The sequence below is a fragment of the Trichomycterus rosablanca genome, chromosome 20 (assembly GCF_030014385.1).
Source record: "Trichomycterus rosablanca isolate fTriRos1 chromosome 20, fTriRos1.hap1, whole genome shotgun sequence".
NCBI lineage: Eukaryota > Metazoa > Chordata > Actinopteri > Siluriformes > Trichomycteridae > Trichomycterus > Trichomycterus rosablanca.
Genome location: NC_086007.1, coordinates 5374465 through 5402249, shown reverse-complemented (window position 1 = coordinate 5402249; position 27785 = coordinate 5374465). Strand labels below are relative to the sequence as shown.

Sequence of the window (27785 nt, the reverse complement as noted above, 5' to 3'; positions counted from 1 at the left end):
CAAAGGTAACAGGAAACATTCAGCCAATCATTACAGTAAGTTGTTCTAAGCAGCTTAAATGCATGTGCGGTTTTCCTGTGGTTTTGGGGGAAACCCTGAAGGGTCTGATATTGTTTGGTTGTTGAGTTTTGACTGAACTATTAGAATGCAGCTTTACATAGTTTAAAAAATAAAGCACACACGCAACTCAGTTTACAAGTTTTATTTCTGAATTAACATGTTATTTAATAAAAGATAAGAGATTACAGAATACAGATTCTTTGTTGATTAAATTGTGATTATGTGCTTCATTCTGCAAAAGCTGCAGTGTTATGATGGGCGGGTCATCAGCCACACAGATCCCCCTGACAGCAGTGGACGTTCACTCCTGGCACACAGAACTCCTCACATGTCCGAGACAACTCGTTAGCTACAGAAAAAACATGGTCAAATATGGTAAATATGCAGTAGAAATGCTGCTGCAGGGCAGTTTTGCTAAGATATAATGCACTTATTATATTTTATAAAGAGAAGTTTAGGAGAGGAACAGGTCTTGTGAGCACTTACGTGTTGACACTGTTTTGCAGAAGTTGCTTGATGATGGACAGTCAGTGGGAGTTTTGCAGTTCCCATCTACACACGTGTAGCATTGCAAGGAATGGACTGCAACATATCCAATTAAACACTCAAATCAGTTCATGTGTGTGATCAGTGTACTGTAAACTATACCTTCTTACCATGATTGTATTTATCATGTTGTTGAATTGTATTTTTAATGATTTTATTTAGTATTTACAGCACTGAGCATGCTGCCTGGGTGGTGCAGTGATCTACTGTATTATTTTTTAAATGAAAGCACTATGGTTTGACAGTTTCAAATGTGAAAGAATTCTATATGTATATGTAGATATATTATTACTATAATATCATCATAGTAATATTATTTTCAGTGTTTTTGTTTTAGTTACATATTAACATTGCAGTTTTTAGATATTTACTAGGTCTACACAGAAAATATAGTTATGTTTGTGTCTTAATTTAAAAAATATTTGATTTATACCAATTAATTGAATTAATTCATATTTAATTTATACTTTCCAATGTATAGCGTCATTGGAATAGACAAATACAACAGTGGCTGTATGATTTGTTAACAGATATACACTGCATACCTTTAAAACTGAGTAATGCTTAAAATGCTTATTTAATATTTTATATATGACTTATTTCTTTTATTTCATTATTTTAAGGCAATATATCTATATTTTATTTAATGAATGGTGTTTTATAATAAATCTGCTAGCTGAAGCTCTGCTGTGGTTACACCTGTCCAATTATTCCTGCTTTGAATAACAAATAGAAAATTCAATTAATAAACAGCTAAAACAAGAATGCATTTAAACAAAAACCAAAAACTCCAGTAAAAAAGTTCAATAAAAATAGCTAAAAAAAATTATTTAGTTTTTTTTTTGACAGATATAAAAAAGTTTAAAAAAAAGAATAAAAAAAGTATTTTTAAGGTTAGTATTTTTGATTGTAAATGTAATAGAACGCAGTGCTAAATTTCTGTCCCAACTTTTCTTGAGTGTGGCAGGCATCAAGTTTTAAATGTCTCTATATTTACATAACATAACGATTAGTGAAAACATTGGAAATCTTCTTTTTACTTATGTCTTACATAAAGATTCAAGAGAATTAACCAATCACAGATTCTTCTTTTTAATGTATTTTACAAAATCTCCCAATCTTTTCTGGAAATAAGGTTATATATAAAATCAAGCTACTCTTACCTGAGGCAGTGCACAGAAGCACCACGACAAAGGTACACAGTAGAAGCTTCATGATGTTGGCAGGTGATCTGATGGCTCGGTGTATGGTAGAATGTTTTATTGAGTGGTTGCACCTTGTTTAAACCCAGTTTTTTTTTTAAAGTATGTGCGCAATAATGCCACACAACCGGTTTGAAATTTAAACTTCACCAGCTCACGGAAACAAAAGTAAAAGAATGTAGTGATCTTAATCTTGAGTGTATACTCTGTAACTCTATACTTTCATTTGAATACATTTTAAATCTTTGTACGTTTTTTACAATTTGTTCATAAAGTTGAAAATAAAATATGTTTAACCAGCCAAATAAAATAAGGATTCATTTTACCCAAAGTCCTGATGTCATAATATTGTGGAGGCCTGAAAACTTGTTAAATATGTATGACTTTTGAGTCATCAGACAGCATTACATGAAAAACTGTAATAAATATAGTCACAGGGACTCTGAAGTTCTTTGGAAAACTGTTGTCACTTAATACAGTCCACCACTACATCAGGAAATGCAGCATAAATCTTTATTCTATACTTAGAATAATACATAAATCAATTCTAGCAATGCTTTCAAGTGATCTGGGCCCAAACTCATCTCAGAAAGACTGTGGAAATGTGTTGTGGTCAGCAAAAAAATGACATTTGGTACCATTGGTGCAAAGGCGTATGATGAGATTTTATATGATGGCATCAAGGTGAAATTCTTTTCCAGAAACATCCATGAATATTGTAGCAGTACAATAATAAAACCTTAAGATGTACCTTCATACATTGGCGTAAAACTCAGAGGAGCAGACTTTTTTTTTGCCAGCCACAGTAGGTGCCACACTCTTCTCCACTTTCCTCGTCTGAGTAATGAGCTAGTGTCATTAGCTTGGCAAGGGTAGATTACTAATTTCAGAAATTAGATTTGAATACAATCTTCACATTGCTGGCATTGAAAGGGCACTTTGCTGGAGAGCCTGCACGCAGTTTCTTGGCACAGGTTCTGACAACTTGAAAGAATGAATGCACTTTCAATCCCAATTTGTTTGCTCATTTGTTGGTACACTTACTTTCCATACTATAAATGGACAAATGACATGAATAAATGGAGCAGGTAAAGAGGTATTTGTTTACCCGAGACAATTGTTATGAGCATGTTATGAGTCAATACTGCGTTCAGCAAAATTTAAGGTTGTATACCTGCGACCTTGTGAATATAATGAAGAAATGAGTTACTGCTTCCTGATTTAAACCTTTTTATAAAAGACTTTATTTAATGGTTGTGTTAACAGAGCTACATTATTAACAACTATGTGGAGACTCCCCATAATAAGTATTTAAACCACATCCATTACTAACAGGTTTATAAAGTTAATAATATAAAATGATATAAAAATTCATAATATGCTTTAACTTTGTGGCATCCATTTAGCAAATGATCTATACTGGCTTAGTATGGCTTTACATGTGTGCACAAAGCAAGGTCTATAATGATGGTAGGTAAGACAAGTGTGATGTGAAGGAACTGCACAAAGCCTTGATCCAACCTCACTGAACACCTTGGGATCATTTGAATTTAAAATGTTGATTTCTTGTTCAGCATTACTGCCTCAGTGAGCCAAAGCTCTTAACTTTGGCATAAGCAGAAATCTTCATGTAAACACAAAAGCTTATGAAAGGTTTTTGTGGAAAAATAGTTAGTTAAAGACCTAAAGTTTGGGCCAACTCAATACTGAAGCCCATAGATCTGAAATTACATGTTCAACAGATTCACAAATTCAAGGGTATTGGATGGGTGGTATGTTTTTTAATATGACAAATCTGTTAGGTAAAAAGTAAACACCTAACAACTTAGATTATAATTGTGGTCATGTGAATAGTTATTTAGTATTATTTAACTTTGTGTCCTGACCCTCTAATTCCTAATTCATTAGTGTTTATGATTAGAATAGAATAGAATCTTTATTGTCACTATACACAGGTACAATGAAATTTTGTATGGCATCTCTCCAATAGAGGTAATAGCAGCAGTAAAAATCACAAAAAAATTATTTAGTCTTAAAGATTAAAAAAGTAAGAAATTTACACTCTACAAAAGTAATGTACATGTGAATTTATAAATATTAAATATTGTATTTGTGCAAATGCTGCATAGTCCGCATGTGAAGCATGGTGTGTGTGTATGAATGTGTGTGTGCATGAGTCTTTCTCAGTCCTGTGTTCTGGACTGGATGGGGACGGGTGTGGGTGTAATGGAGGTCACAGCTCTAGGGAAGAAGCTGTTCTTTAACCTGTTTATGCGTGTTTTTATTGTCCTAAATCTCTTGCCTGATGGTAGCAGCTGAAACAGTGTGTGTCCGGGGTGTGTGGTGTCTTTAATGATGCTGCTGGCCTTCTTCTTCAGTCGGCTAGCATACAACATGTTCAAGTCCGGGAGCTCTGTGCTAATGATGCGCTGAGCTGTTTTCACCACTCGATGCAGATCTTTACGCTCGGCGGCGGTGCAGCTCGTGTACCACACTGTAATGTAATGTTGCTGGTCAGAATGCTTTCTATTGCATATAGTGATTAACTATAGCGTGTGTCTTTGCACCAACATAATTAGGACTTGTTTGACTGCACTAACTACAAATTATATGAAACAGGGGCCTTTTTTGCCAAGATCAGCAAGAAAATCGAAACTGTAAACTTAGGCAGATTTATGGGCTGATCTATGAGCCACTGCAAAATAGAAGCTGCTGGAACATGGGTGACAATCCACAGACAAGAAAGCTTTAATGACAATTTTTATAGCAATTGGCTTAGATGGAAAAAAAGATGGAAAAAAAAATCGAAAGCTGGCCATGATATACACATTTCTTACAAATGTACTTAAACGTCTTAATCTGTAACTGTAGAGCCGTCTTGGCAAAATGAAACTCATACTCAGGGTTTGAAAAGAGGAACCATGTACTGATTTGAACCAGCAGATGCTGCTATTGAGCTTGTCTTCAGGTTCGAAGTGACCGCTGTACAGTTTCCTCCTCAACTCAGTGATCAGAGGTTGAGTAACTAAGTGACAGATCCTTATGCAGTGAGGCTTTCCTAAAAATACATCAGTGCTACAGTTTCAAATCAAATCTGTATAATGTAAAAAAAAACACCAACAAAGATGATTATTCTGGTGAATATGTTCTGGTGAATAGCATGACTTTAAGCATGGCTGGCTCTCACTCCAAGTCTTTATATGGTGTTTTTGCTTCAGTGAGCTTCAGTGCGCCTTGGCACAGATTCTACAAGTCTCTGAAACTGCAATACCGAGACAGAACACCAATCTTCCAAAATGTAATTCCCCCCAGTTTCATCAGGGCTGAAATAAACCAACATATTTATTAGATTCTAATTTAGAATTATTTGTGCTTAATTCTTAATAATTATTGTAATTATGATTGTGCTTTCCACAGCTTTCAGACAAATCTGTTGTGATCTGAAAATTTGTTCCCACAATTTTGGTGGTCTGCACAGAATTCTAACCTTAAGTAGCCCACTGTGAATTTTAACCCTGGAAAGAAATTGGAACATCCAAAGTGAGTCAGGCCTAAGTGTTTAATCTCACATATTCTTTTTTGACTGAAAAGGCACAAACTCTCACATACATTAAAGTCTTGTGGCAAGTTTTTCCAGATGTGTGAATGCTGTCAAAACCATGAGAATTAATAGCATTTTTATCCTCAGGGTTGCTGACAGCATCATGTTTTGGGGAGTTTCTCATCAGCAGGGACAGGGATACTGGTTAAAAATGAGGGACAGATGAATGCAGCCAACTACCAGGGCATATTTGAAGAAAAACCTTGTCCAGAGTGCATACAATCAAAACAACACTGGAGTGTCATTGAATGTTCTTAAGTGGACCAACTAAAAGTCAGACTTAAACCTATAAAATATCAATAGAACAAACCTAATGATGGCAGTTAGCCAGGCTCACCATCCACTCCATCCTGAATCTGCCATAAACAATGGAATATACTGCCCAATATACTGCCAAATTTTAAGGTTGTAGCCTTATCTAAGAAGACCTGCAGTTGTCATTGTCGCCAAAAGGAATTCTAAATTCTACTTTCCAAATCCACTGTATATTTTCACATTTACAATTTAGCCAAAACACTCAGGTTTGGTATTGTTATAGGAAATGTGGGACATTTTGTTTGTATTTTTACTTTATATTCATAGAAAATCCCAGCCTCCCAGCAAGGAGTGCCGTTGTGGCAGTCAAATGGCTATTTAGGTCTGTAATATGTATATCAATGGTGTTGCTAAACCATCAGAGACGGTGGTATTGATCTCAGTAACATAGCCAGTGCTTCAGCGAATCCTACGTCCACCTACTGCAAGCTATCAAACTGCCACATCGACTGAGACAATGCAGAGGCTTTTCTGGATTCACCTGAGATTTTTACAGTTATTTGTTTCTCAGAATGGTTGCAGAGTTAGGACACAAGGGGAATGCTGGCTGAATCTATTTGTAAATCACCCTGCTATTTCAAAAATCAATATGGCCCCATGCAACTGACGGACCTCTAGCTTTAAAGCTCTAGCTTTCCTCCTTGAGGACAAAAGTGTCTTGGCATAACCCATCTTATATATGTGCTGAGTGCACTAAAGGAAAATGACAAACCCTTCAGTGTCTCTTGCAGGACATATGTTCCGCTTGTCCTTGCCTCTGAATTGAAACAGGGCTTAGCACAGCGAGACGTAGCTGACGCCTTATCGCTGTAAGTCCTTGCTATACCTAATCAAATAAGCAGCCAGGCGTACCATCCAGCACTCTGTTCAGGCAGGCTGGAGACGAGTGGCTCGAACAGGGCACGGGATTCTTCAAGGCGCCTGATGTTTTAGCAATTAAGTAAAGGCTCTTACTAAGATCCTGGGTGGTAGAATATATAGAGGATATGTAGGAGATAATGGTTATGTGTACATAGTGAGAAGTCATTTCCAAAATCACACACATCTGTATTCAGACAGCAGCTCCAGCAATGAGCAGTATTCAATCCAGTGGGCCTGTTATAACCACATATTTTTCACCATGAAGAGTTTTTTAGTTTATTTTCTTTGATTAGGCAACCTAAACAGTTATTTGATGCACTTCACACTAACACTTACCTCCTCACTCGCCTGAGAGTACATCTCTCACCATCTTACAATGCCATGATAGGAGCTATACCCCAATCATATGTGAAAGGCACACATGGCCATTGTAATTAACGGTCATTGTGATTTGCATATGGACCTGATCACAGGTTCAATTGTTATGCAATGGGCGGTGATCGGTTGTTATGCAAATTGTCTGCATATAAGGTTGGGGTATTCACCACCAGCTCAGACTGAAGAAGTCACTTGGACGAGTGACGAAATGTATCGCTACAACAAACTTGTGTCCAGATGAACTGATTCAACTTTGTGGGTATGCCCTGAGAGTTTGACTAAGGAACAAGATGTGTAAATGGGAAAAACCCAATTCCAAAAAGGTTGGGACAGCAGGTAAAATGGAAACACTTAAAAATACTATTTTTTACCATATGAACTGAATTGATTTTTGTAAGTATCCATTATTCTTCAGCTATATACCTAGTCTGAGCACCTTGTGGAATTAGTGTGATGACAAACTGAGGCAGTTCTAGGAGTAAAGAGGGTTCAGTATTAGTTTTAGTATTTAAGTATTTACTATTTAAAGGTTCAGCAGTCATTTCTGCAAACTAGGACAAATCATCCTATTCAGGTGTCCGATGTAGTCACAGATCCACATTACTTCCTCCGCTTTGAACTTTAACCTTCTGTCCTGATTCGAAACCACAGTCAGGGTCATGATCTCACTGACCTTGTGTGCTTAATCCTGTCTGGTCAGCAGTATGTGACCTTTCGTCCTGTTGCTCCCCACGTCATGTGGGACCATTGCTCTCACTGCCCCTTTTCCTTTTACGGAAAAGCTCCCTCCTGACTGCCACATTGGCACATTAACCATGAACGAACAGGCCTGTTTTTTTACCACTGACTGGATACAGACTAACACTGACTAATGAGTGCTTCTGAAGGGAAAAAAATGTTTAATTTGACCAAAGATGTCCATAGATTATCAGGCAAACAAAAAAGGTCTGTATTAAGGTCGCCCTGGATCATATTAATCTGTCTTCTAAATATACACTGCATAGCCAAAAATATAAACAAACAATTCATTCTCATGTGTTGACCTTTTCCTTTAAAAGCCACGGGTTATAAAATAGAGTTGCTTACTATTTGCTGCTGTAATAGGCTCCACTCTTGAGAAAAGGTTTTACAACAGAGCCCAGAATATGACTGTAAAGAATTATTTCTCTTCAGCGACAAGTGCATTAGTTCTAAAAGTTCTAGCATTAGGTTATAAGGCATTCAACATTCCAATTTTTCATAAGGATTGGAAAGAGTTAAGTACTGTAAAGGGCAGTCAAATATAAACAACAATCCTGCTGTTTATGGACCTTCGTTTGTACATGGAAGCATCACATGGAACCAAAAAGATAATTCTTCAATCTGTTGCCACAAAATCTCTAACAAGCTAGAACTGTACTCTATGTTATTACTTCTTATTCAGACTTTACATTTGGTACTATGGGGGCCAACATTGCATTTCTGGCATCGACCAAAACTAGATACATCTTTCAATCTGTTGAATTCTAAAACATTGTTCACTACTTTAGAGAATTAAAACTGCTGTGGCCCTCTTAGTACTCGAGCTGACATTTGGCCAGTGGCGTAACTAGGAGCTCATGGATCCCAGTGCAAAAAAAAAAAAAATTGGGCCCCCTCAACAAAGTACATATATATAAAAACTCCAGCAGCACTGCTGTGTCTGATCCACACGTACCAGCACAACACACACTAACACACTGCCACCATGTCAGTGTCTGAGAATGATCCAACACGTAAATAATATTTGCTCTCTGGTGGTCCTGTGGGGGTCCTGGCCAGTGAAGAACAGGGTGAAAGAAGGCTAATGAGGTATGTAGAGAAATAAATGGACTACAATCAGTAATTGTATGTAGAACTACAAAGTGCTTCTATATGGTAAGTGGAGCTGATAAAATGGACAGTGAATGTAGAAACAAGGAGGTGGTTTTAATGTTATATATATATGTAAATGCTGTATGCTGATAGCTGCTCAGAATGAATTAAAGGTACTCACTCAGAAGTTATTGCGGCGTGCCTTGCGCTCAGCAAAATCATCTACAATAGACTTCAAGTACAAATTCCTGGCTCTGGTATTTTCAATGCACAGTTTTAGTTATTGTAATATTTTACTTAACAAAGATATTGTAATATAATAATAATAATAATAATAATAATAATAATAATAACGACCTGGCGAGTGCAGCCAATGGGGGGGCAGTGTGGTGGGGGGTTGAGTGGTTGAGTTCATGTCATACACCGCCCGCGCCATGGGCCCCAGTGCACCTGCCTCCCTGCCCCCCGTAGTTACGCCCCCGCGTTTGGCATTGTACATGATACGCAATGAAAACCCAAACCATGAAGCTACAGGTGACATTTTTACTGCTCCCAGAGACAGTTTAAAATTTGGGAGTAAAGGCTGAAACCTAGGACAGACTATTTTTACACAAAACATAGGCGAGGCTTATGAAGAAGAATATTATAGATAGATAGATGGCTGGCTGGATGGATGGATGGATGAATGGATAGATAGATGGATGGATGGATGGCTGGCTGGCTGGATGGATGAATGGATGGATGGATGGATAGTCTTTAAAATGTTAAGCCCACTGGTTTATTTAATATATTTTCCGCAATGCAGTCTACCACTATAATGTGTGGATTATTCATTTAAATGACATGCTTTAGCACAATTTTTGTTCCTTTGTTTATCTGCTTATTTCTCTATACTAATCATACTGCAAACACCTTGTAAACCTCAGCATACGGGTCATTTTCTGCCCTTTCAAAGCTTCACTGGGCATCACAGGATGTTTGTAAAGCTCAATCATGCTGTAATAAAAATAAATCAAACGTAGGAAGAGGAGTAAGCAAGCTAAAAGAGTGGTTCAGAGAGGGGGCAGTGAAGTTCAGACAGCAAGGGGCTTTCATGTGTTTTTGGAGTGTATCCAGGCCGGGCCGGATAAAGAGAGGGCTTTGTGGGAAAGCTTTATCCAGGTGCTCACATTGTACTCTGCTCTCGCGCTCTCTGTCTATGTATCCCTCCTTCATTCAGTACCAGTCAGGGGAGGCAGATCAATGTCCCAGCTGCATCCTCTTGGTCACAGTGTGCCTGCTTCATTTAGGCTTTTTTTAAACAGAGACTTTCCTGTTAGTGTGGATATGTGAATGTTTGTATGACTGCATACTAGGGTCAACTAAGGTCAGGAAAAGCATGTCCAGTTATATAGGAAACAGTCTTTAAATAAACTTCAAGGCAAGTTACGTTTAAATTATTGTAGAACTACCACCCATTCAGTAGCCTTCCAGACAGGGTGGTAGGGTAGGCTGGGACAGTTTTAAGCAGACAGAGGTACTATTGTACTATTTTATTGTGGTACACGGCTCATATTAATCAAAATATGTAAAGTAATACCAGCAAAATGCCAATCAATGCTACTGATTAGTGGGAACTTTTTTCCCCTTTTTCATTATTTAAATATACACCCATCAGCCATAATATTAAAACCGCCTCCTTGTTTCTACACTGACACACTCTTACACACTCTTACCCTTTAAGGCAGCGGTTCATACTCGTCAAGACCCCATGTGAGGTTTATTAAGATGCAAATAATGTTTTTCTTTTTTTAGAAAAAGTAGCTCCTCCAATGTGACAATATCAGCTACTTGAAATTGCAAACCAGGGGTGCCAAAGAAGCGTCATATATTCATCATTTTAATTCAAATGCTATGGTGCCAACTTGTACCATTCTTTCTCCATCACTAGTGTCTGAACGAGCTGAAACGAATCATGCGCAGCGATCACGCTCTGATTCACTAGGAAACTTCAAGCTGGCTTTGAATGTGGCTGTGTAATTGAAGGGCTCATAAATGGAGGCATTATGAGGAAAAGAAGGTCTCTAAAGCCCAGCTTGGTGCACCTTCTCTAGAATCGAGTTGTTGAAGCCCCCTGATGCCACATGGATGGTCGCACTGGCTGTGGAGTGTAGAAACGTCACACTCAGCTCCGGCGCTAATGAGAGAGCTCAACCAGCCGTTCACCACTGCACAGCAGGAGAGATGTTCCATTCCACATCCCATCCCACAAGTCTAGTGGTCTGATCTATATTCCTTTATAAATAAAAGAGTGATCTTTATTAACTGTTGAGTACTGTTTTCTGTAAAGACCATGGCAGTAAACAAAACACATTTCAATAAACTGAAAAGGCAGTTTAATCATAATAATGTATAAAAAGCATTACACTTAATATCAAAAGTCCTTCATTAGCTAAATGTGATCCAGAACAGGATGCAGGACTGGTTCATTTCATTTAATTGGCTCAGCTTTAGCTCATGGACAAATGGTGTTACATCGTACAACAGCACTAAACAGATACAAACCTGGCAAACTAAATGATAGCCATTGCTAATGTTTCCTTCTTTACTGTCCTCAGAGGGACCTTTGACCATCGGTGACCTTTAAGAAGGAGGTGCTTCTTAATTCCTGCCCTGCTGCTGACCTGCAAACTTAATGCTGAAGGTGTGAATCAGCATGACCTCTGCTGACCTTTATTGGTTCCTGCTGACGTCTGGATGAGTTGTTGCTCATTTTTATCTGGTTTAAACACACAGGCAGTTCCTTCACATAAACAGTTTATATTCGTCTCACCCACAATTTATGACCTGTGTGAAGTACACGCTTGGCTTTAGAAATAGTTTAAAAATACTTGAGAAAAAATACATAATTCCTGTTTCTCACCCACATTCGTCTCAGTGGAGGCTTTTATGGTAATAAAGTGATTGTCCTTATATCACTGTTTAATGTAAAGAATTTTCCCCCATACCATTACCCAGTATTTAACAAACACGTGTGTTTTAAGGGGTAAAAAAGAGTTACCCCTCTTAGTCTTTCAATGCATGTGAAATGTCTAACATACAACCATTTAAGATCAAAAGTTTACATACACATAATGAACATGTATATCATATCAGTTTTAGGATGTTAATACTTCAGCCTTTCAAGTATATATATATATATATATATATATACACACACACACACCAATCAGGCATAACATTATGACCATCTCCTTGTTTCTACACTCACTGTACATTTTATCAGCTCTACCTACCATATAGAAGCACTTTGTAGTTCTACAATTACTGATTGTAGTCCATCTGTTTCTGTACATACTTTTTTAGCCTGCTTTCACCCTGTTCTTCAATGGTCAGGACTCCCAAAGGACTACTACAAAGTAGGTGTTATTTGAGTGGTGGATCATTCTTAGCACTGCAGTGACACTGACATGGTGGTGGTGTGTTAGTGTGTGTTGTGCTGGTATGAGTGGATCAGACACAGCAGCGCTGATGGAGTTTTTAAACACCTCACTGTCACTGCTGGACTGAGAATAGTCCACCAACCAAAAAAATCCAGCCAACAGCACCCCATAGGCAGCGTCCTGTGACCACTAATGAAGGTCTCGAAGATGGCAAACTCAAACAGCGATCGTCTCTGACTTTACATCTACAAGGTGGACCAATTAGGTAGGAGTGTCTAATAGAGTGGACAGTGAGTGGACACGGTACCTAAAAACTCCAGCAGCGCTGCTGTGTCTGATCCACTCATACCAGCACAACACGCACTAACACACCACCACCATGTCAGTGTCACTGCAGTGCTGAGAATGATCCAACACCTAAATAATACCTGCTCTATGATGGTCCTGTGGGGGTCCTGACCATTGAAGAACAGGGTAAAAGCAGGCTAAAAAGCATGTAGAGAAATACAGTAGATGGACTACAGTCAGTAATTGTAGAACTACAAAGTGCTTCTATATGGTAAGTGGAGCTGATAAAATGGACAGTGAGTGTAGAAACAAGGAGGTGGTTTTAACGTTATGGCTGATCAGTGTATAAATATTGGCATTTACACTTTATCCAAAGTAAATAAAAGTTACTATAGGTGCTCCGGTGGTGTTAGCCCACCACTAAAATCCGGGCCCGAATCTCAGCAGTGCTATTACTGACTATGTCTAACAGGGGGTGGCTGAAGCCCAGTGATGGATTGGAGCTCTGTATGGGGTATTCTTTACTTGCACCTAATGTTTTCCAGTGGGCACAATTACAGGCAAAGCAAAAATACCAACTTATGCCAAGGGTGTTTAATGGTTTTAGGGTCAAAGCTCTGTACCAACCAGTGGAGTTTCTCCATACTAAACCTTTTCAAATGATATCAGATATAAAAACCTTGCTTTTTGCACAGGGACACAGTTGTATAGGAACAGGAATTTGATAGGTAAAATTGATTTGAGCTAAAACACCCGCATTTAGTAATACGAAAGAATGTCCATAAACATTCAGCCATTTAGAGTATTTCTAAAACAAAGGCTTACTTTTGTTATTCAACAAATAAGTCCATTGCAATATATGTCTGTGGATAGTGTTACCCATGCTCTAGCAGCTTCTTATCCATGCAACAAATGTTTTATGTTTAGTGGTTTGACTGTCTGGACAAATTTTGTGGGTTCTTCCTGACCTTTGCAATAGAAGATCATGTACGTTTCAGCAGGCTGAGTCAAATTAGTCTTATTTATATGGACACAACAGGAACTAACAACTAACAAGAACATGTCACAAAGTTAGTTAACATTATATAACTTTCTACACCACCAAATTAATCATTTATTTTAATAAAGATGCTGGAGTGTATGTTTTTGACCCAGCATCTTTGCTACAAAATGTTCTAAGTTTTTATTTTTAAACGCAGAAGCTTTACATATATGTATTGAAAAGTTGCAGAAATAATCAAATTTACAATGACATAGACTTTTTCAATGATATAAATCACTTAAATGTGTATGTAAACTTTTGACTTCATCTGTATGAGCAAAAGTGAATGATCTAATCATACATATAGGAAAGCTCTTGTGGTTGCAGCAGCAGACGCAGGAAGTCTATCATCATGTGGTCCATCATCCTGCTGCCTCTCCATCATCTCCAGCTCTTACTGTAAAATCAATCAAGTGCTGCAGGTATCTTTAGAGGACAAGTGGAAGAGTTTCAACAGAGCAGGTGTCTGCAGTCCATTTCCTGCATCACTGGCTATACGCTAAAGCATCATGCTCGACCACAGCTGGTCTTCATTCCCATATCTTGTGCAAACACTTCCTAGCAGCCTCTGTATTGATCTACTGCAACCCAGACCCTGATGCACTAGCACAAACTAATCACAACGAGGGCCGGTATATTAGGAAACAGAAACCAGAATGTATTAAATTATTACAGGACATGATTTGGAAGTATAATGAGGTTATTCTGAATACAGAAAAATAAAAAAAAACACTTGTAAATGCTGATGTCAGTAGCATACACAATTATTGTGCAATATTTAATTCACTCTGGCAACTGTGTAACTGACTGGCCAAAAATCTGTAGCTAGCACAAAGTTATGTAATAATTATTATATAAGGGTGAAAAAACAACTATGTTTTTTTTTTATCTAAGTTTGTGTGGACAGACATCATTCTGTCTTCATGATTTTAATCTTAAATTCAAAATCCATAAAAAAACCACAGTGCATCTGGCCTGCACACCAGGTCTGGTGGTTAATGGCAATTAAATGAAATTTCTTAGCAAAGCAAAATTATTCAGCCAGTGTGGAAGTTGTAATTATTTTTAATAAGAAAGATGTCTAAAAATGGGTTGAATAATATTCAGCATTTATTATCTTTGACCTATAACATAATTCTGATCAGCTTCACTGGTGGTAGCACCTGAAAACACTAGGTGCAAGCCATAAATGTACCTTGGAGTCTTGGAGTACCTAAGAGCCAATCCGTTACTGTTAAAATAATCTACTAATTGTTTCTACACTCACTGTCCATTTTATCAGCTCCACTTACCATATAGAAGCACTTTGTTGTTCTACAATTACTGACTGTAGTCTATCTATTTCTCTACATGCTTTGTTAGCCCCCTTTCATGCTGTTCTTAAATGGTCAGGACCCCCAGAGGACCACCACAGAGCAGGTATTATTTAGGTGGTGGATCATTCTCAGCACTGCAGTGACACTGACATGGTGGTGGTGTGTTAGTGTGCATTTTGCTGGTATGAGTGGATCAGACACAGCAGCGCTAATAAAGTTTTTAAACACCTCACTGTCACTGCTGGACTGAGAATAGTCCACCAACCAAAATTCACCAGCTGTTACCAGCTGTAGTCAATCACAAGCAATAATGAGGAATTGAAGGCCATGTCACAACGTTAACATTATTATAAAACTTTCTGCACCATAATGTTCTAAGCTGAGGCGTGTATGTGGTTATATTTAGATTTAGTTTGGATAAGGAAGTGTGTTTCAGTTATTCAGTCACAGAAAAAAACAGTTGCCATTAAAATCCCGAGACTGCCATGACATAGTACATATCCTTTGCAAGTGTATGTAAACTTTAGACCTTAAAACACTGAAATAAAATTAAGTACAGCAGCAGTTTTATATGTTGCCTGAGCACAGAAGCAGTTTTGCTTGGCTTGCTTTGTGTTTGTGGATGATGCGTCCCATGAGGAATTGCGTCTTTTGGCAGCACCATGCTGAGGAACGGTTCTGACATGTCTTGTAATGTGTACTTTTTCCACCTCTTCCCCCTTGAGATGTGTCATCATTATCGTCATCACTGTCTCACAGCCACAGTAAAAGCATCTGCTCTGGAAAATAGCCTGAAAAGCCTGTCACATTGCTGTCTACTTACTTCTGCACCACTCACTTTCTTACTCCAGGGCAGATTTGAAGCGATACTCCACGTCTCTCAGATTTCTGCTTCAGCACTAATGTGGGACATTTAAATTGATCAATAAGTTCTGCTGCATGCTCGTCTCTTTTGTTCATTCATTAGGTATTCTCTGGCTTTCTACCAAAATCGTTCGCTCCAAATGCATTCTCCTTAAAGACATCATATAAATTATTTTTAAAATGCCCTTGGGTCAAATTATTTGGACAAGTTAAAAGTGTATCTCAGTGTAATTGGGTGTGGGCTGCTTATATGTCCGTTTAGCATCTTTTGAATCTGTATAAGTCACCTCTTAGTTGGAATTAAGAGGATTTAAGAGGAGAACATGTTGTTCCCAAAATGCCAAGCGGAATCGGCTAATCCTGAATTAGTATTCTTTTGTAAATCAGTTAAGATTGTAAAAAAGTTCTCATTTAAAAGTCAGTGCTCATTTAAAAGTCTTGTGTCTTTATGTGGTTTCAGTTTTTATTACTTTGAGGTGGTGCTTTAAACAGTACATTTTGTTTATTTTGTTTTAGCAACTATTGAGTAAAATGTGCAGTCTCTCTTTATGTTAGTAGTACTGTTGAGCTACAGACGGGCGACACGGTGGCTAAGTGGGTAGCACTGTCACCTCACAGCAAGAAGGTCCTGGGTTCGATCCCCGGGTGGGGCGGTCCGGGTCCTTTCTGTGCGGAGTTTGCATGTTCTCCCCGTGTCTGCATGGGTTTTCTCCGGGTGCTCCGGTTTCCTCCCACAGTTCAAAAACATGCAGTCAGGTTAATTGGAGACACTGAATTGTCCTACATAGCCGCTAGGATGCATAAACCAGTGCATTGTAGTGCCGGTCCCAAGCCCTGATAAATAGGGAGGGTTGTGTCAGGAAGGGTATCCGGCGTAAAAAAAAACAAAAAACTGTGCCAAATCAATAATGCGGATCATGATCCGCCGGCGACCCCTAACGGGAGCAGCCGAGGAGACTGTTGAGGTACAGACAATACTAAAAAGTATATAAATATGTCAGTATGTAATAAAAGTTGTCATAAAGCTACACAATTAAATGGAAGCTTTATTGCTGCTGTCATTTTGCTGTACTTCACACCACTTTCATATTATTTCATAGTGGGTTGGCCAAGCCCATGATATACAAAAACATGTGTTTTGTAGTGTCACATAGAATATACAGCAGTATAACAATATTTCACCAAATTACACTACAGGAGTAATGCCAATACAGTAACAGAACAATGTAAAAAAAGGACACACATGAGTTCCAACCAATGTTCAAAAAATGTATTTTGCTCTGGGTAATCTGGTACTCTCCACACTCACAAAAACATGGCAGTAAATTGATCGGGTACTCTAAATTTCCTTCCGTTTAAGTCAGAGTAACTGTGTGAGACCCCAAGACAGACTGGCACCCTGTCTCGTTTGTATTCCTGCCTTGTCCATGTGGACGTTGTAATGTTTTCTGTGTGAACCACTTCCCAGGTCTCAAAAACATGACTTTTTCTGACTGGCTACTTAAAATTTCCTCAAGTTTCCTCAGAATGTGTGTATAAGTCACTGCATCGTTTCTTCCAATAGACTGTTCATGGTGGCTCAGTGGGTAGCACTGTCCCCTCACAGCAAGAAGATCCTGGGTTTGATCCCCAGGTGGGGTGGTCCGGGTCCTTTCTGTGTGGAGTTTGCATGTTCTCCCCTTGTCTGTGTGGGTTTCCTCCCACAGTCTAAAAGCATGCAAGTGGGGTGAATAAGAGATACAAAATTGTCCATGACTGTGTTTGATATTAAACCTGTGAACTGATGAATCCTGTGTAACGAATAACTACCATTTCTGTCATGTATGTAACCAAAGTGTGTAAAACATGACGTTTAAATCCTCCTGTATTTTGCACATTGCTTTCGGAATAAGGATCCACAGCACCCCTAAGAAAGTGGTAACTGAATATGAATAGATGAACGTAAATTATTAGATATCACGGAAACATTTAATTGTAGCTTTATTTTTTGACCCCCGATTCATCCAAGCATACATTAGGACTCTAATTAAACCTCTCATTATTCACCTGATTGACTCACGAGCTGATTCATAAGATGTGATATATTAATATTCAGCCACAGGAGAGAGGGATTTAGCTGATAAGTTCGATATGCATTATTTCCACATATTTAATTCCAAGAGCTATAAATCGCTTTGCTGGGAATACGTATCCCTCATTGCTCGAAATACCCAATTAACATCGGGCTGGATCTGGTCATGGAGTATGCAGGGAAATCAAATTCCCTTTCAACAGGCCTCTTGTAGGAAAGCAGGCAATAAGGCCCTTTATCTAATACATGCCAAGGATAATTAGGTTATTGCTGCACTGCTTGTTGTTACTCAATAATGAGGCCAGTCCCTTATGGATTTGTTGGAGGACACATTGACCTTGATACTAAAAGGATGCAAAAACAATACACACCACTGACATTTAAACTAAGCATTGTGGGTAAATTCCCACCGCCAGCAGGTGCATCCTGATCACGTAGAGCATGTTGCAGGGAGCTGTTGGAAGCCGAGGATGCGGAGATAAAAAGGAATATGTGATGAAGAGCACCAACTGAGATCCTCAAGGAGACGTGGCAGCCTTAATCCCGCTCTTCGTCCTCATTCAGCTGCGTTCTTTATGTTTGGCCTTGTCTCTAGTGGTGGTTTTTAATGTAGAGACAAATATACTGGATGGAATGTGATTTATTGCTTTATGTGAAATAGATAGAGCATTATATATAGATATTTATTTTTTTCTTAAATCAGCATTTGTATATGTATGGCATTTACATTTACGGCCTTTATACAGTTTAAGCCGCTAAGGAGTTAAGGGTCTTGCTCAGGGCCCAGCATTGGCATCTTGGCAGTGGTAGGGCTGGAACCAGTGACCTAATTTCTAGTCCAACATTGGCACACCTTATTTTATTAATTAGGTACTGCTTAATGACAAACTGAACTAAATAGTATTTACAAAAATGCCAAAGTAACCGGAATAAAAAATACCTACTAACCAAGCATAAGAGTGGAAATGATACGTTTTGACTAAGGAAAAGGTTCAATTCTGGTTTGGCTGGAAAAGGGGCACAGTGTGTGTCAGTTTGCTTCCATGCTTAAGATTTAAAAAAATTAAGAACAAAGTCAAGCAGGAGAATTTGGTGACAGAGGCCTACAAGTTCTCACACCCACTGTGACATTTGGTGGAGGATCTGTGATAATCTAGGGCTGCATCAGGCTGGAATCAGACAGATTTGTCTGTGTGAAGGATGCTTGAATTAAACCATGTACAAGGTCATCCTGGATGAAAATTAGTTTCCTTCTGCTCTGACCATGTCCTCCAGATCTGAGGATTGTTTTTTTTCAGTAAGACAATACTCCACGCCACACAGCCTGGCCAATTAAGGTGGTTGGTGGACCACGAAATCAAGACTTCAGACCTGAACTCCTCTGGAAGCAAGATGCCAAACATATAAAAATGTGTATGTGTGCGTGATGTCCACCAAGCTCATGTCCGAATATTTTCACCACATAGTGTATACAGAATATTCTTACTTGCTTTGCCACTGTTTTACTTCAGAGTTCACTATCATTAAAATGCACTTTATGCTAGCATGAGATCTTCATGACCTCCAAAGCAAGTTACCAGTTTAATGAACCTTCATCAAATTACACATAACTCTGGAATGCTAATCAGGTCTTAATTACAAACCTGCCGTGAAACCAGTGAAAATTACAGAGCTCTGTAACGGACAGATACCTGATCCTAATCAATACAGCCATGCTGCTGTCAATTGCTAAATCAATACTGTTTAACTCACTTTCCCAATCTTCATGCTTGTAGCAAACAAGGTACCTAACAGAGTAGACATCAATAAACAGCTTGATCAGTTAGTATTTTTTCATCAGTAGTTCAAAATGTAGTTTTAATAATTAGGGTCAGAATGTCACCACAACTATAGTTGTTTAGATGTTTTGAACATTTCATCACTGCTTGCATTATATTAATCGTTGTGTTATATCGGCCCAGTTTCCCAAGTCACCCTTCGGTAATTCAGCTTCTGATAGTTTTTAGTGATCAGTAATGCAGTGCGCACTACCCAACATTTAGTTACAAATCCAACAATGAGCAACAGCCAGTAAAAAGTGAAAGAAATAAGAAAGGACTTCACAGGATGCATGTAATATTTCAAAGTCACACAGTGAGTCCAGAGGTGCATACCAATCACCCCAGTAGCTTCCTGTGAAGTGGACTACACAGGGTATTCAGACATTTTAAGTGAGATTCCAAACCATAGGGAGTGAAATCGTTCAGTTCAAAGAGAACTTCAAACTGTGTAGGGTGTCGCGAGTGACGGTTTATCACTACACAGGAAGCTGACAGTAATGTTTACCCATAGATCATTGCGTGTCTTGAGGGTTAAGACAGTCGGCGCATAACATGAGAGCAGCAAACAGTACGAGCGTGATTATGTCAAACTAATGTTTCATTCATCTTTACTAAAAACTACAATAACGTGACATTAACCAGCAAACGTCCAGAAATAGAAAGTTAAAAACAGCCTGATACGTGAAGGCATGGACTCCACTAGACCCCTGATGGTGTGCTGTGGTATCTGGCACCAATAGGTTAGCAGCAGATCCTTTAACTCCTGTAAGTTGTGAGGTGGGGCCTCCATGGATCGGACTCGTTTGTCCAGCACATCCCACAGATGCTTGATTGCATTGAGATCTGGGGAATCCAAATGCCCCAGATCTCAATCCAATCGAGCATCTGTGGGATGTGCTGGACAAACGAGGGGTCAAACTTATTGTTGTGCTCCGCAAAAGAGAGGCCACAGCCATCAGGGAATATCCTTTCCATGCAAGGGTGTACATGGTCTGCAACAATGCTTAGGTAGGTGGTACGTGTAAAGTAACATCCACATGGATGGCAGGACCCAAAGTTTCCCAGCAGAACATTGCCCAAAGCATCACACTGCCTCCTCTGGCTTGCCTTCGTCCCAGTGGTCTTAATGTTATGCCTCGTCGGTGCATTTCTTTAAACTGGCCCAGGATTAGCTAGCTTACCACAGTCACTGTGGCTCATAATGTATAAGGCTCAATTCAGAATTTATAGTTGTCTTACAAACACTTTAAACATCCCAGTGCCAACTAAATGGCTTTTAATGCACCAGGTCTTTGCTGGCACAGGATTCTGTATAGCTTGTGTGAGCCAGTAAATGCCACCTGTGACTGATGAAGAGATATGAGCTGTAAGTGCTTTACCAAGCCGTACACTGAGGAGGTGGAGGACTGACGTTAGGTTAGGCCTGCACTTCTGTGTTGGGCGTCTAGTACAGTATAATCATATGATTGGCACAGAACACCAGGTAAGTGCAGTTATACACCGATCAGCCATAACATTAAAACCACCTCCTTGTTTCTACACTCACTGTCCGTTTTATCAGCTCCACTACCCATATAGAAGCACTTTGTAGTTCTACAATTACTGACTGTAGTCCATCTGTTTCTCTACATACTTTTTTTAGCCTGCCTTCACCCTGTTCTTCAATAGTCAGGACCCACACAGAGCAGGTATTATTTAGGTGGTGGATCATTCTCAGCAGTGCAGTGACAATAACATGGTGGTGGTGTGTTAGTGTGTGTTGTGCTGGTATGAGTGGATCAGACACAGCCGCGCTGCAGGAGTTTTTAAATACTGTGTCCACTCACTGTCCACTCTATTAGACACTCCTACCTAGTTGTTTCACCTTATAGATGTAAAGTCAGAGACGATCGCTCATCTATTGCTGCTGTTTGAGTTGGCCATCTTCTAGACCTTCATCAGTGGTCACAGAACGCTGCCACGGGGCGCTGTTGGCTGGATATTTTTGGTTGGTGGACTATTCTCAGTCCAGCAGTGACAGTGAGGTGTTTAAAAACTCCAGCAGCGCTGCTGTGTCTGATCCACCCATACCAGCACAACACACACTAACACACCACCACCATGTCAGTGTCACTGCAGTGCTGAGAATGACCCACCACCCAAATAATACCTGCTCTGTAGTGGTCCTGGGAGAGTCCTGACCAATGAAGAACAGCATGAAAGGGGGCTAACAAAGCATACAGAGAAATAGGTGGAATACAGTCAGTAATTGTAGAACTACAAAGTGCTTCTATATGGTAAGTGGAGCTGATAAAATGGACAGTGAGTGTAGAAACAAGGAGGTGGTCATGATGTTATGGCTGATCAGTGTGTGTTCCTAATAAAGAGGCCAGTATTTATAACAGTATATAAAAATCCCAACATTGCTACACCTTATGCACTCAAACCAAAACAACACACATTATTATATCATTACCACATTAGCAGCACACATCTGGTCATGGAATGTGTAATGTCTGGCATGTTCTCTGTATGCTTATGTATCTGGGTACTCATCTTTCCATATTCTAAAATCATAGTGGTAGGTGTATTGGCTGCTGTGGATTGCCTTTACTATCAAGTGTGAAACAGTGACCACAATAACTTGACTAAGATAAAACGCTCACTGAAGATGAATGATTTAAACAAATTTACACCAATAAGTAATAATGCTGCAACATCATAACGACCCGCTGCTCTTCAGAGCTCATTTGGTTCTGATATTCTGCATTTACTTGATAGAAAAAGTCTGTGTACTTTGATCAAACTTGTCCTTGAATCAACTTCAACTTCATTTAACATCACACTTCTTAAGAGTCTCGACTCTCGGTGCGGTTTATGCAGGTGCACCCCCCCACACACACCCACCCACACCCTCCCACACACACACACACACACACACACACATGATGCAATGCCTTGACATAAATGAGTGCTCGCTTCCAGTTTCTGTGGGATATGAAAGGTGGATTTGGTAATCACGAAATTCAAAGCTTTGCAGAATGCAAGACCTGGAAAATGCATCTTACAAGGCTGCGCTCACCTTGAACACAAAGTTATTTACAAGAATAATAACGAAGGACATTGCAGATAAGGACAAGGACTAGTTTGAAAATCGTGGTGTGTGTATATATGCAACGCAAATGCGCCGGGTCTTTTGAGAGACCGTCGCTGGTTTAAATTGCAAAGACGGCTGTCAGAATGAATGAGGCATCTTCAGCTTCCCGTCTGCTTGCCTTTGAGAATTGCAGTAATTACACGTTGAATGTGAAGAAGGTATTAAAGCAACTGCTGATGCCATCACATTTCACAGCAATAACTGTATCACCAGCGCCACATCATGCAGTCACATGGAAGTGCACATTCCTCTAAAAGCGTATTATGCATATTCAACAAAAAGGGTTAGAGTACACATGATAGAGTAATTTCTTGATCTTAAAAAAACACTTAATCCTACTAAGTGAATCTGGTGCTATTTAAAAACACAAAGTGTAAAGAGTACAACACAGAGATGGAGGCAACTGTGTAAAACACAGAGCAGACTAAATAGGCAAATATGAGTTGTAATCTGTAAATGACCTGTAATTTTTAAGCGTTTTTTTTTTCGCTCCAGGTGGAGGTCCCCAATACATTATGGTTCATTCCTTTTACACTGATGAGCTCTTTTGTTTGCACACTTGCATTTCTCTGAAGCCATAAAGCTGGATTGCTTGGTCCGGACCAGTTTTTCTACGCATTTTATTGGTTTCTGGGAACTCACCTGGTTTTGCCGTGTGTTGGGTCTAGCGATGGAACCGCACTGGTAGAGCAGATTGCCCCAGTGGCGACGTGGAGTCCCTTTTCCGGAGCAGAACCACCTGCAAAACAACTTCATGCGTGGGAGGCACCAGCTGGTGGAGTAGGGGTTCCGCTCATCCATAGCCAAGCTGGCAGGTTCTGATAGTTACTTGTCTGTTCTATTTCGAGGGCTGGACAGAGCAGCCTGTCATGTTGCACTATTTTTGTTCTATCCAGTTTCTATGTTGTGGCTGACGTATGTCACTTTATTTCTTATAATTTGGCCACCTCTTTTATTTGTTATTGTCCCCTATTTTTGGTGGCTTTTTAACCACAGTATTATTCTACTGTGATTAAACATTTGCAATGTGGGTTCTATTTCTGTTCTTGCAGGTGTGTGGATATAATACATCCTTGCACGGTTTTGTCATGAATCTATGCCCATAGGGCACCACACATTACATTAATTACTCACTTACACCTACAGGGAAGATGCTGTAGAGTAGCCAATCCAATAATAACCAAGGAAAACCCACACAGACACAGAGAAATATATAAAAATATTATTATTACTCCTGACAACCATATGAATAGTGTTTCTCCAAAATATTCTGGGTCTTCAGACAAATAATCTTAAAATGAAGAGGTACGTTTAAGTTTAACATAACTTTACAAACAAAGCACGTTTTTACTAACTAGTAATTAAAAATCAATTGTCGCACCCCTAGTTTAAAAGCTGCAAATGTAAATGACCTGAAGCCAGTAGAGTTTTACGAATAACGATGCCTGCGTGAGTTTCCTCCCACCGTCCAAAGAAGTGAGGTGAATTGGAGATACAAAATTGTCCATGACTGTGTTTGATATTAAAAACTTGAAATGATGAATCTTGTGTAACCAGTAATTACCTGTCATGTCATGAATGTAACCAAAGTGTGTAAAACATGACATTAAAACCCTAATAAATAGTAAATATTTTACCAATAACGTCCAGGGTTTTAGGTGTAAAAAATAAAACAAGACCCAGCCAGAAAAACCCATCATCAAAAGTCTTCATGCTTTTGACTGTGTATCGATCATGAGGATGTGGGAGCTGAGATGGAACACAACCTATACGACCTCTAGTTACTGAATTGTACTGTGTTATAGAGGAAAAATGATGACGGTTCAAAAAAGGCACATTCGAGTCCAATAGCTGACCCATGTAAAAAAAAGTGTGTATAGTCGGGGTAAGAAGATATAAACCTCTGCTAGAGAGAAAGCCAGAAAGAAAGAAAGAAAGTGAGGGTCTGATAATAAAGGACAGTGCAAGGTTGCTGACCTGCAGATCATTTGGAGGCTTGTGTTTCAGTGGCAGACCAAGGTCAGCCTACTAGGTTTACTTCTGTGGTTTCGTCATCTGTGTTTTATTTAGTATCACAAACAAATTGAAAATAAATCTGTTTTAAATAGATGTCGGTGCCCATCTGATTCAAATGTCATCATTACATTTTTTTTCATGCTAATTAAAAAAGCAGCTGCATTATATTATATTATATGAGCTGTAAAATGAAATAATCATGGAGGGGAATAATTGTCCAGTGGGAATGGAATTAATTGCACTGAATAGGGTTGAATTTATGGTGCATTACGGCAGAGGATAAATGCCTGCTTTTCTTTTAAACCTTTTCTCTTATATAAACAGCAAAACACTATCAGACAGATTTTAGACACGCTTATTTATATTTCAGTGGTTAAAATGACAGTTCTGTAGCCATTCAAACATCCCTGCCTTTACTGTCTTAATCCAATTTATTAGTCCAATAACTGGAATCATTCACTGTCCACGACATTCGCTCGCTTCTACTATTTTTTGCTCATAGAGCAGGTTTATGAAGCCTGTCCTTCGTTGCTCAACCCCATTTCGTGCTATTATGATCATTTTGCAAGTGCAGCCCTCAACGCCTACCTTCAGTGGGGGCCAATAGACTGAGACCACCAATAAACTGGTTATATTTTGTATGTTAATCAAATATAAAAACTTCATTTAATCATATAATCAGCACAATAATGTGAGTTAAAACTTGAATCTTTAAAAAAACAGACATTTCAGAATTTTTTGCATTTGGCTCTACTGCAAAGCAACTAAGCTCCTTTGTAGACATGATCATGTCAGATCCTTTTTATTGAAGCTCAGGCTCAGACGACTTTGAGCAGGTGGATTTGATCTTCTCATCAGAAGCTCATTTGCAGTCTTTGTTCACTTATTATAAAGAGACCACACCAACTACTAAGAAATTCTCAAATTCATATAAATGTTCAAAGATTATGTTGAGTATATAACTGGTAGTAAAACAATGTATACATCTATTGCAAATAATACATAATAGAAATAGCTTAATAATAATAATGATAATAATAATAACAAAAAGAAGAAATATGGTAGCATATATTCTATGCTCCTTTGTGAAGATCACAAAAAAGTGCAACCTAACCTAGTTATTATGAGGTACACTGGTAGGTATCTGGCATTTATAAGGCATCTGGTACAAATGTTTCACAAAAATTCCACTTTCAACTCATCAATCCACAGAACGTTAGCCCAACAGGCATGTGGTCATTAAGGTGTTTTTGTGGCAAATGTTAGACAATGTTATCTTTCTCATCTTTAATGGTGGAAGAATAAATGCTGACATTATCTGAGGCAAGTGTGTTTTTTTTTTTGGGGGTGGGTGGGGTGGATTTCCTAGATGAGTTTGGGAAGTGTCCCCAATGTTTTACATTTTGTCAATTTTGAGATAATGGCTCTCTCATTGGTCACCTAAGTGGCCAATTTTACTAAGGATGGAATTACTGTTTTTTAACAATGGCCAGTTCTTGTTTTTAAAAATAAAATTTATGTTAAAAAACTTGTATAGGGTCGCTCAGGTGGTGCAGCAGTAAAAACACACGCTGGGACACCAGAGCTGGGATCTCGAATACATCGTATCCAGTCTCAGCTCTGCCTGCCAGCTGGGCTGAGCGACCACATGAACAACGATTGGCCTGTTGTTCAGATACACGTGGGATATTAAAGCCGGACAGGGTCTCTCTCATAACTAATGCAATTACGACCTCTGCTGGCTGATTGATGGCACCTGCACAGAGACGGGAAAAGAGTGCTATCAGGGAGTGTCTCTCCGTTCACAGTGCTGATCCGCACTGCATTCGTCAAAGTGTAGGTGACAAAATGCATACGGCTGCTGCCCATGTGACGGAGGGGGCGTGGGTTAGCTTTGTTCTCCTCAATCAGAGCGGGGATCAGTCATGGACAATTTACTGTCTCCAATTCACCTGCCTTGTATGTCTTTAGACTGTGGGAGGAAACCGGAGCACCCAGAGGAAACCCATGCGGACACGGGGAGAACATGCAAACTCCACACAGAAAGGACCCAGACTGCCCAACCTGGTAATCGAACCCAGGACCTTCTTGCTGTGAGGCGACAGTGCTACCCACTTAGCCACCGTGCCGCCCTTAACCGTGTGTAAAATCTTTTTTTGTTTTTTTGTGATTATTGTAAAAGGGGAAAGAACAGAATTCCATTTCTGTGAAAGTGAAGAACAGACCTCCACTGCACTCAGCATGTCTGCAGCACCCCTGATGGAGTGAATGAAACTCTGCCTGATAACCATAAGTGAACAAGTATAAATATGTAAGAGAGTGAGTTTAGTCATCCATAATAATGTCTGTTGAAAGGAAATGTTAATGGAAATTCACACACACTTTACAGATACATACAATTGAGTAGAAATGAAGTAGAATTTTCTGAAGTGTGTGTTTTTTTATTCCAGTGTTCAGAAAACTCTGTATGTTACAGTCTTTAAATGTCAACATCCTCTACATGTCCTCTTATCTGTGGCCTTAGGGTTGGAAGATGTTAACCTTTTCATCTTTAATGGGAGGTTAGGGTGGATTTGCAGTGAATAATGCCATCTTGTCAGTTTTCCTGAATGCCCAGACGACCTCCCGCTGATTTGGTAATGAGTAATCAGGCCAGCAGCATGTCAGTAGCTACACATGAACTAGCCTGACCCTGCCTGTACTTGCTGTCCAAAAACAGAGCTGGTAAGCAGCTTGACCTCCCTTTCTGTTGAACTGTATTCTGTGCCCTGATCTTTTCTCCTAACTGAATCTATCCATCAGTCTGGGTCTCTTCTTTATGAGATGCCCCTGCTTTACATCAACAGCCGAGCTTGCAGGACGCTACTGTGTGTGTGTGTGTGTGTGTGTGTGTGTGTGTGTGTGTCGGGGGGTGGTTGAATGGGGGGCATTTAACCACTTTTTTGTAATATTTTTACTGTGTTTACTGTGTTGCCAGAATTATGTAAATACCTGCTAGCTAGCTGAACATCCTA

The 27785-nt window shown here is 39.2% G+C and overlaps 1 protein-coding gene across 1 annotated transcript; it reads right to left on the bottom strand.

The window, feature by feature from the left end:
• Positions 1-187: 187 nt before the first annotated feature.
• Positions 188-6945, bottom strand: ly6d (lymphocyte antigen 6 family member D). Its single transcript, XM_063017332.1, has 5 exons — positions 6922-6945; positions 6577-6685; positions 1770-1844; positions 547-642; positions 188-409 (listed from the first exon to the last, which is right to left on the bottom strand). Exons 1-5 carry the CDS (start codon positions 6943-6945, stop codon positions 327-329), a joined length of 387 nt encoding a protein of 128 aa, XP_062873402.1. The 3' UTR covers positions 188-326.
• Positions 6946-27785: the final 20840 nt, after the last annotated feature.

What these genes read in the sequence shown, in the direction of transcription:
- ly6d (XM_063017332.1), bottom strand. Translation starts at nt 6,945, where the DNA reads ATGTACTCTCAGGCGAGTGAGGAG. An exon ending in CCTGAACAGAGTGCTGGATG is followed by an intron (nt 1,845 to 6,576) that starts GTACGCCTGGCT and finishes CCATACACCGAG; the next exon opens with CCATCAGATCACCTGCCAAC. An exon ending in GCTTCTGTGCACTGCCTCAG is followed by an intron (nt 643 to 1,769) that starts GTAAGAGTAGCT and finishes GATATGTTGCAG; the next exon opens with TCCATTCCTTGCAATGCTAC.